A 13,869-nucleotide genomic window follows, 5' to 3' on the forward strand; every position below is an offset into this window, starting at 1 on the left:
TCACAATTATGATACCTGTACAAGAATGGTGGAAGAAGGTAGAAAAAGCATGGTTAAATGTAAGTAAACACCACGTATTTTTTTAGACAAAGGGTATCTTAAAAAACAACCAAAGAGAGAGAAAGACAGAACAATGTATCAGCAGGTCAGGAACAGAATGATGCTATTGCAGCGGAGAAAAGCCACAGAGTCCTGTGGGTAGACATCATGTTACCTCTTGCTGATCCGATAATCCACCACAGTCTGCTTCACTCCCGAAGCCACCACTGACCTCTGCAACTGTTGAGCAAAGAAAGCAGTGTCAGTGCCTTTGTGCTGCTACAATCAGCCAGTCATGTGAAAATTTTGATCATTGTACAGTCTTAGCCTCACTAACCACAAATAAGTTATTTGTTTCTTATCTCCGATTTAAAGTTCCGCATTTAGCCCATTGTTCATTTTTGAGGAAGAGAATGCTCCTGTCCACTTACTAATGCCTTCACAGTACAGGCATCATGTTTGCCAACAGTGAATTGTGTTTAAGCAATACAGTAAAATCCCCGTTATCTGGAATTCAAGCAACTGGCAGCCTCAAGCATCCGGCAAAAACATGCGGAAAATAAATTGGTAAAAAATATTGAAGTTTAAAATTGGCACCCCCTAGCAGTCAGTTGGCCAATCCATGCAACACGTAATCTCAAGAAACTGGAAAATTCACTTATTCGGCACTTACCAATCCCCATAGATGCTGGATACTGGGGTGGGTTTACTGTTTATTGACCTCAGTAAACATTTCTATGGTACGTAGAAGAGAACTGGAGCCTGAGTATTGCTAGAAGGAAGTCTTTTACATTTTCTAAACTTTACTATTTATGGAAAGTATGGTTCTCCAACTGACCAAAAGCACAGCATGGTACACTTCAATCTAAGAAGGTGAGTAGGTGTGTTGATGTGGTTTCAAATGGCTCACCCAATTGACTGTCCTTAGTTTCATTTATTTAGCATCTCTCGTGAGTAGACCAAAATCTTATCCTGTCGGAACAAAAACAGCTAACTGGGTTTTAACAGGAAAGTCTGCGGATGCTGTGATTGTCGTGCCAGGCAGAAAAGTGCTGGAGCTCATACAGAATCCATAGGAACCAAAAGAATATAACTAATATTTGACCCTGAGCCTTTTGTCAAAGTATGAGCAAAATTCAGGCAGGCATACCAATAAAAAAGATGGGGGAGGTAGGGGTGGGGTGTCATAGTCCCTCTCAGCGGTGTGCACGCACGCGTGTACAAGCATTGTGTGTGCACGTGAACACTCGCACAAAACAAGCTGTGTGTGCGCGCACTCACGCACAACTTAGACGGGACAGGAGAGGAGAGGAGCGGAGGGAAGAAGCACGGGTCAAAGGTGGATATGGGTGGGAGGGCAGAAGGGAAAAAAGCAGAGAGGTGATGGGGAGGTTCTCTGACTGGAGAGGGAAAGGGGTGGGGAGCTGGAGAAACAGAAGCAGAGGGATCGGGAAAGAGAGAGAGAGAGACGGGGAAGGGGCTAGCGGAAAATGGAGAAGTCAGTGCAAGTGTCCAGATGTTATAAAACCTAATTGTTTCAGAATATTTCAGCCATTCTCAACCTTTTTTTCAAATTATGGCCCTCTGAGGACTCTGCTCAAAGCCCCGTAAAGCGGTCAAAATTTGGTTTCTTCTGTACTTCTATCTCTAACATAAAAATATTTACGTTACATGAGGTGACAAGGAAACAAGGCTTTTAATTAAATGTGCTGTGGCTGCGTTGCCAATGGCTTTATTTCACACAGATTTGGCATGGTAATGTTGACCATTAAGTAATGAATAAATGTATTCCATTAGAAAAAATAACATATAGTTTAAGAAATAATATTGAAATATTCGAACAAGTATGGGAGCCTTACATTAAATACAATAGCGAAAACCTAACGGGGACAAACATTACCTAAGTTGATGGAAGGAGAAGGAAAGAAAAGAATGGACTCAGTAGAATTTCTGGTGTATTTTTGTTGAATGACAACATTGTCTGACTGGCTTAATGCAACCTAGATTGTATACCTAAAATGGATGAGAGTGGGGGGTGGGGGGGTGGCTTGGGAGGAGGGAGGGTGGGGGGAGAAAAAGTCACTGTATATGTGTGAAAAAGAAAAAGTGTATATCATGGCTAATGTGATTTATGGTGTGAAAAATTAAAAATTAAAAAAAAAGAAGATACCTTTAAGTGAAGATCCTGGTTATAATTCCTTGTCTAAAGTCATTGAGATAGAAATGATTCAGCATGGAAACAGACACTTTGCAAGTCCATCAAACCCATTCACACTAATCCCATTTTATTTTTTCCAAATTCTCATCAATTCCCCTACCCCGGATTTTGGCACATTAGGGGGAAATTTACAGCCGTCTACTAGCCGACAACCCCTGCATCTTTGGAATGTGAGAGGAAACTGGAGCGCCGGGAACAAACTCATGTGGTCACAGGGGGAACGTGCAAACTCCACCTTGCAAGCACCGGAGGTCAGGATTGAACTGGAATCTCTAGGGCTGTGAGACAGCAGCAATTCCCGCTACGCCACTGTGCTGCCCGCAGACATGACATCCCGCAGTCACATTGGTCTGAAGAACCTATGATCATTCTGGTGAATTCCCATTGCTTTTATTGTCCAAAAGACATTGCTTCATTAATCTAGGAGTCTAATTCTAGGATCCTTCCAATTCTAAGATTTCAGCTGCGAGTGGTGAATTCATTAAAGCCAAGGACAGAATCAAAAATGTTCTGGTCACTCACTACTACTTCAGACTGTGAACAATGCCAAGCGACCCTTGTTTATTTTTACTTGGCTGACTATGGTGTGTTAATATGAACATAAGTTAAAAAAAATCCAAATGCCATAATCCACAAAAATAGGTTGGCTCAGAAGTCAATGCATTTTAAACTAATAAACTTTTCCTGCATTAAATTTAACTTCAAATTTAAAGTATACCAATTGTTTGCTTTGGAAGAAAGAATGTGTGAATCACACCAGGTCAGGCTTCTTCTTTGGCTTGGCTTCGCGGACGAAGATTTATGGAGGGGTAATGTCCACGTCAGCTGCAGGCTCGTTTGTGGCTGACAAGTCCGATGCGGGACAGGCAGACACGGTTGCAGCGGCTGCAGGGGAATAATGGTGGGTTGGGGTTGGGTGTTGGGTTTTTCCTCCTTTGCCTTTTGTCAGTGAGGTGGGCTCTGCGGTCTTCTTCAAAGGAGGTTGCTGCCCGCCGAACTGTGAGGCGCCAAGATGCACGGTTTGAGGCGAGATCAGCCCACTGGCGGTGGTCAATGGGGCAGGCACCAAGAGATTTCTTTAGGCAGTCCTTGTACCTTTTCTTTGGTGCACCTCTGTCACGGTGGCCAGTGGAGAGCTCGCCATAGAACACGATCTTGGGAAGGCGATGGTCCTCCATTCTGGAGACGTGACCCACCCAGCGCAGCTGGATCTTCAGCAGTGTGGACTCGATGCTGTTGACCTTTGCCATCTCGAGTACTTCGACGTTAGGGATGAAAGCGCTCCAATGGATGTTGAGGATGGAGCGGAGACAATGCTGGTGGAAGCGTTCTAGGAGCCGTAGGTGATGCCGGTAGAGGACCCATGATTCGGAGCCGAACAGGAGTGTGGGTATGACAACGGCTCTGTATACGCTTATCTTTGTGAGGTTTTTCAGTCAGGCTACGGTATGAGAAAATACCATTGTTTCATTGAAGCCTCCAGTTCAGCCCATGTGCCTTGCAGGCCATGGGTATGAACACAGTTGCAGTCAGGAAGGTGCAAAGGACACTGTGGTTTTGCTTTAATGAACTTGCTTCAGTTCTGCCCATTATTAATTTGTTTTATGTATCTTTCACTTTTGGGTTAAGGTTCGTTTCAGTTGTCATTTTATTGAACAACAACTATCTATCAAAAGGGTGAATTAGGTCATTTTATGCCTGACCCAATTCTCACTAATCTGGGGACCAAAACAGGAAAATATTGCAGATCATACAAACCTGAAGCTAAAGCAGGTTTAACAGGGAGGGAAATAAATCTAATTTAAATTTCATTTTTAATGTCGAGATACAACTCGATAACTGGTCCTTTCAGCCCATGGGCCCGCGCTGCCCAAGTACACCCTTGTGACTAATTAACCTAATAACCCCATATATCTGTCTTTGGAATGTGGGAGGAAATCTGAGTACCCGGAGAAAACCCACACAGACATGGGAAGAACTCCTTGCAGACAGCAGAGTATATTCGAGTCTGGGAGAGTTGATGAGAACATAGGGGGAATAATGTATGATTAGTGTAAATTGTTGATGGTCAAAGGGTCTGTTTCTGTGCTGTATCTCAAAGTTAAAATTAAATTTCTAAGACTGTAAAAAAAATTTAGTTAAAATTCGCGAGGAAATAGTTTTCATTGGAATGGCTGAATCAAAGTTTAAGTCACAGGGATGTTGAGGAACCCCTGAAGCTGTGCACCAATAGAAGGGAGTCTCTTTCTGACTGGATCATTCAACTCATTGAGATTGAAGAGTATACTACGATCAATATGATCTCAGTGAGAGTGACCAGGTGCCTACCCAATGGAACAGGCATACCTGGCAGGTTGCTGTGGGGGGGGGTTGCTGTCATGGTAAACATAGGTAGGTAGCCACACAGGATAGCAGTAGGGCTGTGGGATTGGGACAAGGGTGATCGGAAATAAAGCAACAAGCACATCTATAGCAACACTGGTGAGGAAAATTCGAGAGGAAAACAATCTAGTGTAGATAGAAATTTTAAAATGAATCAAGTTCCCTGCAAAATCCATTTCAAGTCAACAGCATCATCTGGTCAAAGTGGTTTGCAGAAGTTTATAAATCACATTGCAAGAAACACTTGTCAACTAATAGGCATCAATACATTTAATTGCCCATGTAATCACTCATTTCCACGTCAGCTTACTGGCCTTGTGCCACCTCCGGTCCCTCACCTTCCTCATAGCAGAGGATGACAAACATTTACTTCTGACCCACCATGGAAAATTTATTAAGTTAACCTTGTGTCCATTTAAAAGCTGCCATAAGTTCCTTCAAACGCCACCGGCAACCAAGTAAAAAGGTTAATTTGTTGGAACAATAAAATCATAAGGAATTCAGGTGTAGGAAGTTGTTTAGCCCTCTGTGCCCATGGTGAGATGTTCAAGTTATTGGAGTCAGAGAGGCAGAAAGACAGCAATTTGGAGGAGGCGTTTGACCAGTGCTGAGTTAACATTAACATCTGAGTTAACGTCAGAATTGGTGGCGAGTCAAATCTGCCCATAGTCCCTTTATGTTCCCAGACTGATGCACTTGCAGGTGATGATTTCAACTTCGCCCAACTGCAATAAGCAGACGAATTCCGTGACATGAAGCCATTCAAATCTCGGATAGATTTGCAGAGATGGAGACTCATGCCTGCTCCCAGATAAGGGAATGCCACTTTGTTGAAACATGGGTGATCGTGGCCCCTACTCCTTGATCAGGCAATTATAGCTCCCTGCTATAACATGAATTTATCCATTTTACAATCCCAATTATTCCTTGAGGATGAGATTGCTACTCTAACATTACTATGTGGTAAATGTTTCCTCATTTCACTGACTGGGACCTCGGTTGAGACTGTAAAACAATATTTCCTGTTGTACTACTGAAGGCAGCAGAGCAAGGAAACCGTTAGTTCATCAACCCTGCCAACGATGGGATTCCTGACAACAATTGGATTCCAGCTAACCATACTGTACCACCCAGTCCCTGAAGGGGGTTCTTGAAATGGGAGAAGTTGCTTCACTATTTATTTAGCTTCCAAATGTCAAGACAAAGTTTTTTTAAAATGTCTGTAAACACTGCTTGTACAGACATGATTCATGTGGAGTAATTCATTCCAGTTGATCTCGATTCTTCATTTGCAGTAAGATATTATTAAGATAATGCTGAAAAATGTACCTGTTTACTTAGACATTATTAATTTTTCATAATAGATTTTATGCCAACACAGAGTAATACTGCATGGAAGCAAGGCCTACGCCTCAATACTGCACGGAAGCAAGCCCTACGCCTCAATACTGCACGGAAGCAAGCCCTACGCCTCAATTCGTCCACGTCGACCTGAACTAGTTCCTTTTGTTGTGTTTGACCCATGTCCCCCTCTCCCTTTTCTATCCACAAACCTGCCTTTTAAACATTATAATTCTATCCACCTCTACCACTTCCACTGGGCAGCTCATTCCACATTCTCACCGCCCTCTGCAAGAAAAATGCCCTCACGTCTCCTTTAAATCTTACCCGTCTCAGCTTAAACCTACAACCCCCTTATTTTAGACTCTCATACTTTAGGGAATTGACCACCTTAGAACTCTCAGCTGCTACATTCTTCCGACATTGGGGTTAGGCTGCGAGTCATGGACCATCACAAATGCAATGGAAAAAAGAATTAATGCAACAGAGATTTGGTTTCTCAGAAGAATGTTCTGAATATGATATACGGACAGGATAACAAAGTTGTTCTACGAAGAACAAAGAGAAAACATACATTCCTTCAAAGAATCACAAAACAGCAGTCAAAATTCTTTGGACACATTTAGTTACAACTGGAAAGTTGGAAGGAAAAAGAAGCCGAGGCAGACAGAGAATGAAAATGATAGATGGATTAACATCATGTTTAGAAACGGGGAGGCAACAACTACACATCGGCGGGTCAGAGACCGCAATGGATGGAGAGACATGATCACCCATGCCGAATGGCAAGGCACCTGACTGACTTACTTTAGGAAATTACCTTCTACCATGTCCCTCATGATTTTCTAAATCTCTTTAAAGTGATCCTTCAGTCTCCTTCACTTCAAGGAAAACAATCTTTCCTCACAACTCAAGCCTTCGGGTCCTGGAAACATCCTTGTGAACTTTTTCTGCATCTTTTCGAGTTTATTCACATCCTTTCTATAGTATGGCGACCAGAACTGCACACAATATTCCAAGTGTTGTCTCAACAACCTTCCATGCAGTTCTGCCATGATGCCCTGACTTTTGTACTCAATGCCACATTGGAAGAAGGCAAGCTGTATGCCCCTTCACCACCTTGTCTTCCTGTGTCTCCATTTTCAGGGAACATAAACGCCCCTTCCTTAATACTTAAAATTCCCATGGCCCTCTCATTATACTGAGTAAATCCAATCCTGATTTAACTTCCCAAAGTGCATAACTTTGCACCTGTCAGGGTTAAATTCCATTTGCAATTCCTTTGCCCACTTTCCCAGTCGAACAAGGTCCTGTTGTGACCTTCTGCACTGATGATCATACCATCACTTTTGGTGTCATCTACAAATTTACAGATCACGCCATCTACATTCTTATCCAAATTGTTAATATAGGGAACACAGGAGTAACCCCCATGGCATACAGCTCACCCTGTATCCCATGTGATCTAAACCAGCCTAATATGTGATGCTTTGTCAAAACCCTTGCAGAAGACCATTTTCTGCCCTGCCCTCGTCAATCCTCTTGGTCACCTCTTCAAAAAAACTCAATCAAATCATGAGGCATGATTTCCCATGCTCAGTCCTTGCCTTTCCAAATGCAGATAGATCCCATCTCTCAGAATCTCCTCTGATAACTTACCCACTGCTGATGTTAGTCTCGCCTGTCTCTTGTTTGTTTACAACCTTGGTTAAGTAAAGCCTCAACATTAGCCATTCCCTGGTCTTCTCTCATCCATGGTCAATGTTAATACAAGTATCTCTGCTACAGTCCCACCAATTTGTTCCTTTGCTTCCTACAGTGTTCCAGGATACACTTGGTCAGATCAGACACTTGGATCTATTCACTTTTATGTGTTTCAATAATCCTTGTCAGTGAGATTTCCCAAATCCTGCCAGCCTTACCCTTCACTCTGACAAGGACATGTTGACCCTGTAGTTTATTTAAAGAGTTTTTGCTCCGATTTCTATATCCTTCATCAGAATGACGGAAAGGTCATCGATTTGGAACATCAATTCTGTTGGTTTCCCCACAGATGCGGCCCAACCAGCTAAGTTTTTCCAGCATTATTGGCTTTTATTTTAATTGAGATTGAGCTTCCCAAACAAGTGGCTCAGCTCCCAGACACCGCTGTCTCTTACTGGAAGCATCAGTTGGCTACAGTCCACTCAGGCTCCATTAATAATACCAAGGCTCCTCTGTTTAAAATAGCACCCCACCCCCGGTCTCATGTACTGAGTAAAGTCTGTACATTCCCCCTCGCTTGAACTTGCAAAGGAACATCTTTGCCCAAACCCACCTTACCCTTTAAATGGCATTGCAACCACAGACATGCAGGACTTCTGCTGTCCTCTCCAGTCAATGTGATCCAGAGCCTGCCACTCATAACTTACTTGACCAGTCCTTTCCCAATCATCTATTTGTATCTCTCTGACTACAAAGACCTTGACTCTCTTTCTTCTTCTTCTTGGCTTGGCTTCGCGGACGAAGATTTAGCTGCAGGCTCGTTTGTGGCTGACAAGTCCGATGCGGGACAGGCAGACACGGTTGCAGCGGAAAATTGGTTGGTTGGGGTTGGGTGTTGGGTTTTTCCTCCTTTGTCTTTTGTCAGTGAGGTGGGCTCTGCGGTCTTCTTCAAAGGAGGTTGCTGCCTGCTGAACTGTGAGGCGCCAAGATGCACGGTTTGAGGCAATATCAGCCCACTGGCGGTGGTCAATGTGGCAGGCACCAAGAGATTTCTTTAGGCAGTCCTTGTACCTCTTCTTTGGTGCACCTCTGTCACGGAGGCCAGTGGAGAGCTCGCCATATAACACGATCTTGGGAAGGCGATGGTCCTCCATTCTGGAGACGTGACCCACCCAACGCAGCTGGATCTTCAGCAGCGTGGACTCGATGCCGTCGACCTCTGCCATCTCGAGTACTTCGATGTTAGGGATGAAGGCGCTCCAATGAATGTTGAGGATGGAGCAGAGACAACGCTGGTGGAAGCGTTCTAGGAGCCGTAGATGATGCCGGTAGAGGACCCATGATTCGGAGCCGAACAGGAGTGTGGGTATGACAACGGCTCTGTATACGCTTATCTTTGTGAGGTTTTTCAGTTGGTTGTTTTTCCAGACTCTTTTGTGTAGTCTTCCAAAGGCGCTATTTGCCTTGGCGAGTCTGTTGTCTATCTCGTTGTCGATCCTTGCATCTGATGAAATGGTGCAGCCGAGATAGGTAAACTGGTTGACCGTTTTGAGTTTTGTGTGCCCGATGGAGATGTGGGGGGGCTGGTAGTCATGGTGGGGAGCTGGCTGATGGAGGACCTCCATTTTCTTCAGGCTGACTTCCAGGCCAAACATTTTGGCAGTTTCCGCAAAACAGGACGTCAAGCGCTGAAGAGCTGGCTCTGAATGGGCAACTAAAGCAGCATCGTCTGCAAAGAGTAGTTCACGGACAAGTTTCTCTTGTGTCTTGGTGTGAGCTTGCAGTCGCCTCAGATTGAAGAGACTGCCATCCGTGCGGTACCGGATGTAAACAGCGTCTTCATTGTTGAGGTCTTTCGTGGCTTGGTTCAGCATCATGCTGAAGAAGATTGAAAAGAGGGTTGGTGCGAGAACACAGCCTTGCTTCACGATTGTGCTGCATAGAAAACTGGTAATGAACACACCACAGCAAGTGAGCCTGTTACACAAAATAGAATGCATGGTTGTTCCATTATCTATGGGTTTAAGATAGAACAGCTGTGAAAATCATCTTTTGTTTCTTCTGTGGTTACTAGCAACAGATGCTCCACTTTGGCTGCCAAGTTAGTGTTCTTTCCAAAAATGTGAAGTTTTCATTCTCTTTCTTCTTCTGTTGTTCCATTCTGGCCCTGCCTTGTTTCTACCATGGTGTTTACACTGCAGTTTTCCCAACCCACAGCACAAAATTGGAACAAAGCCTGCATTACAGATCCACTGAAATTTACTGATCAAATCGTGCGCTGACTGTTCCAATCGGGGGAAACCGCACATCCTAGAGAAACGGGAAGGCCAGGAGAAACAAGTTTGAACCCAATATTAGAGGACTCTGTAACAAAGAAAATTAGCCAGTCAACAGCTCTTCAACCGAGAGATGACAGGGAGAATTCAGCCATCAGATCCCTGAAAGAATATTGAACCGCAGGCACTGCTTTGACTTTTTCTTGGCCTATATTTTATTTATTTTGTAAGGTGATTTATACAAATGTTTGCATTGTGATACTGCCACAAAACAACGAATTTTGTGACATAGACTTGATAATAAATTCTATTGTTACAGCTGGTATACTGCAGCTCTTTTGCCTCTTTAAGGCAAAGGAGGGAAGATAAACTTGGCAAAAGGAGTATTTTGGACTGTCACCAAGTAATTCCTTGACTCACACTGATGAATTACCACTGGAATGTACTTCCAGATAGAGTAGTGAAGATGCAGATCAATGCTGCGTTTCATGGGACGTGGTCTTGTTTCGGGGGTGAGTGGGCGAAGGAGAAAACCATTGCATTGAACAGCTTTCCTTTTCACGATTTAATCCTACAAAAAGCTGGGGAACAAAGTGCTCACCAGCCACCAAATAAAGCAGATTGGCAGCACACCACGGAACCCATAGACATCTTTTAGCAATTTGGCACCGCCAACATCCATGGCAAGTAGAAAAGGAAGTCCCTCCGCTGCTGTCAGGAGTGCGAAGCGCCAACCAAGCCTCCGATAACTTTATTAGCAGCGGTTGGAGAGGCTGGTCGGCTTCCTGCCCTGGTACAGGTGGCTGGAGTGCCTGTGGCTCCTATAGACAGAACAGCACGATATGTTACTTCCAGACAAAATTCAAGATTATTTTATAGTCATGTAATAAAACAGAAAATGTGCCATGACACGAAATTTCCTTTAGTCTACCCTGAGGCAAAAAGAGATTCGCTATCAACAAAAATTGCCCAGTGCCCCTTACAGCCAGAGAAAGAGAAGTAAAAAAGAGTCCTCCCAGGGTCAGTGAGCGTTCACGGCTTTGCTTCCAGCGCTCCCGCAGCTTCCTAGGCCACACAGCCTTCAGTGAGAGCCATCAGCACCCCGAGCTCCGGATACACATCTCTGGCGCGATTAGGTAGCCTCCAGCACCCTCCATGGCCATTTTAAACTCCATCTTTTAACAGGGAAGTTCCCTGGCCGTCCAGATTTACTACCATCCTTTCTTTTTCTTTGTCAGTCAAAAGAGGTAAATGATGCTTCCATTCAAGTTCCGTAGACTCTGAGATGGCTTAAGTTTGATGCAGAATTCACAGACCCTGCCATGAGTGAGGCGGCGGTAGCCGAAAGGGCAGGTGAGTGGGTTATTTGGGATGAATCCAAGCTCCTGCCACGATCCTCACTCAGCCTGCATGTAGAGACTCAAGTTTTGCCGTTCCTTCCCGAATGTTTCTCCTCCATTTTGATCAGTCCCGGACAAGCAATTCCCACGGCTTGATGAGCATGCTGCACTTTTCAAGGAAGCTTTAGGATAGAATTTTGTTCAACCCTCTGGAACTGTTGTAGAGTCCAAGTAGCATGCCTGCTTCAGGAGTATTGTTTTGAATGCGCAGTGTGGATGATATGGACTGCACACCAGACTGCATTGAAAATGATCACTACCTTAGTGCTGGGTAAGTTGCCTTGAGAGAGGATGCAGGGGTAGATTCACAGTGGATTTGGAGCATTTTACAGGGAGTATATTGGTGGTCCTTCTGCAATGTTCAGAGGTCACTGATGTTTCAAGATTCCTTTATTGTCATGTAATAAATACACACAATTTATTAACCTTTGTTTGATTTGTTAACTGTGGTGGTACAGTTAGCAATTAGCACAGGGGGTGGCCAACCTATGATGCATGCGCCAAAAGTGACTTATTGGATGATTAGAAGTGGTGCAGAGTGAAGGCGCTGCTCTCGGTAACTAATTTAACTCCAAACATTAAAAGCTTGGCAAAATCAAAACAGATACAAAAGACTCATTAAGGTAAGTAATGTTTATCTTGTTTTTGATCGGGCCTGCACAACGCACGGTAATAAACAACGGCATAACTCACTAATGCAACCCCTAGCATAGCGAACCGGTGCAGTTGGAAGCTGGGGCAGTACATGACCAGCAGCCCTAAAATGGTGCAGGCCAGGCTGGCCAGCTAACAGCAACACCCAGGCTGGGGAAGATGCAAGAAGGTTCCCGCGGGTGGGAATCCCATTTTTGTTATTCATATCAACCAAAGAGCAGGAACTCCAACTGTATAAAAGGTGCATTTCCAGCCTCAATGAAGTCAGAGCTTAACCTTCCACACTACGTACGAGTCTGTGTGTTTCTTCGTAGCAGATGGCTAAATTTTTATATTAAACCAATAGATAATGTAAAAATGCCTCAGCCAGCCAATAGTGGATTTCATTAACATCTGCCCTCACGGGGAGGTGACTCCCGAGATGTGGAAAGTGGTTTCAGCATGGATCTTGATTATCAGGAGAGCAATGATGTCGGGCAGAAGCAGATTAGCAAAAGACCTTTGCCTTCTGTGTGTCTATTAAAAATTTCACTTTCTTGGATGATTCAGTAAAAGAACCAAGATGATCTGGAATTTAGCCACCAATTATGTCCCTAGAGGAATCCTAGAGTAGACAGCTGCTTCTATCACAAGTCCCCGTGAAGTGCATTAGTTGAAAGAGGAGACGGAGCTCGGTTGGTGGCAGACGCCATTTCCCGGGGCTCCTGTTATACATTGTATTGTTGAATTTAACGGTAAAGCATTTGTCAGAGGTTTCCAATTTGGTTATTCGATGCATCAACAAACACCTAGCTTCTAATGCCCAGAACTACCATGGCTTTTTTAAAAAAACATGCACGCACACACACATACAGACACACACATGAATTATAAATATAAAGCACAATGACGTTGAGTTCTGTAAGAAGGAAAATATTTCACTGGATGCAGTGTAACAGCTTCTCAGCTGAACAATGCGGTGTTCAATTTCTTAATGGCATGTGGCCAAAATTTTTGATTAATAACACTTCATTCAAGCCACAGGAAAGGCGTTACTTGCCTTTTCCAGCTGAGCCTAGGATTTCATCCAAACTCCGCAACCGGGAGGGTTAATGTCAACTGCAAAAATTGAACTGTAATGTGTCCTTTTGCAAGGAAGTGATTGGGTAGTTGGGGGGGCGGGGTGGGAAGGTGGGGGAGGGCTGAAGATCAGGTGTAAGCTCGCATTCCATTGATAAAATCAAATGCCCCAGTTTTATTCTTGACACACTTAATACTTTGGCTTAATCTTTGGCTCTGAGCAGTGAGTCCCACACTTGAAAACAATAAATTGGAATGCTAGATTTAATGCCTAAATCTAAACATGAAATGAATGGATCCAATGGATCAGATGTCAATCCACAAGACCATAAGAGGGCAGAGAGAATCAGTGGAGTCTCCCTCTACTCCCCTTCCCCCCCTCCACGTGATCTGTTGGGATTGTTGTCTGAAGAGTCTATGCAAAATCATTGAGGCCCCTTTCACCCTGCACACGGCATATTTCAGCTGCTCCAGTTGGAAAAGAGCTACAGGAATATCAAAACCAGCACCATCAGGCTGAGGATCAGCTTCTTCCTTCCCACGGGCAGTGAGAATGGTGAACGACCAAAGGAACTGCTCACATCAACCATCTGAGACTCTCACATTTAAAAAACAATATTTATCTAGTTGTATATACGAATACTTGTCCTGTATATGTATTGTGCCCGGTTGTGGGTCTGCGTGTTTTGTCCTGAGGACCAGAAAACATGGTGTCATCGGGTTGTACTTGTGCAATTGGGGTGACAATAAACTTAACTTGACTAAATCTGGGTGGCATGGTTGGCGTAGCAGTTAA

General features: G+C 44.0%; 1 protein-coding gene across 5 annotated transcripts in view; it reads right to left on the reverse strand.

The window, feature by feature from the left end:
* Positions 1 to 13,869, reverse strand: part of p4ha3 (prolyl 4-hydroxylase, alpha polypeptide III) — a 74,201-nt gene that overhangs the window by 26,501 nt on the left and 33,831 nt on the right. For all 5 annotated transcript variants that reach the window (XM_069891836.1, XM_069891834.1, XM_069891835.1 and 2 more), the window contains exon 8: positions 215 to 279. In XM_069891836.1, the coding sequence (XP_069747937.1) occupies positions 215 to 279 (65 nt within the window). The remainder of the gene's footprint in view (positions 1 to 214; positions 280 to 13,869) is intronic.

The sequence above is a fragment of the Narcine bancroftii genome, chromosome 7, assembly GCF_036971445.1.
Source record: "Narcine bancroftii isolate sNarBan1 chromosome 7, sNarBan1.hap1, whole genome shotgun sequence".
In the NCBI taxonomy this organism is placed as follows: Eukaryota; Metazoa; Chordata; class Chondrichthyes; order Torpediniformes; family Narcinidae; genus Narcine; species Narcine bancroftii.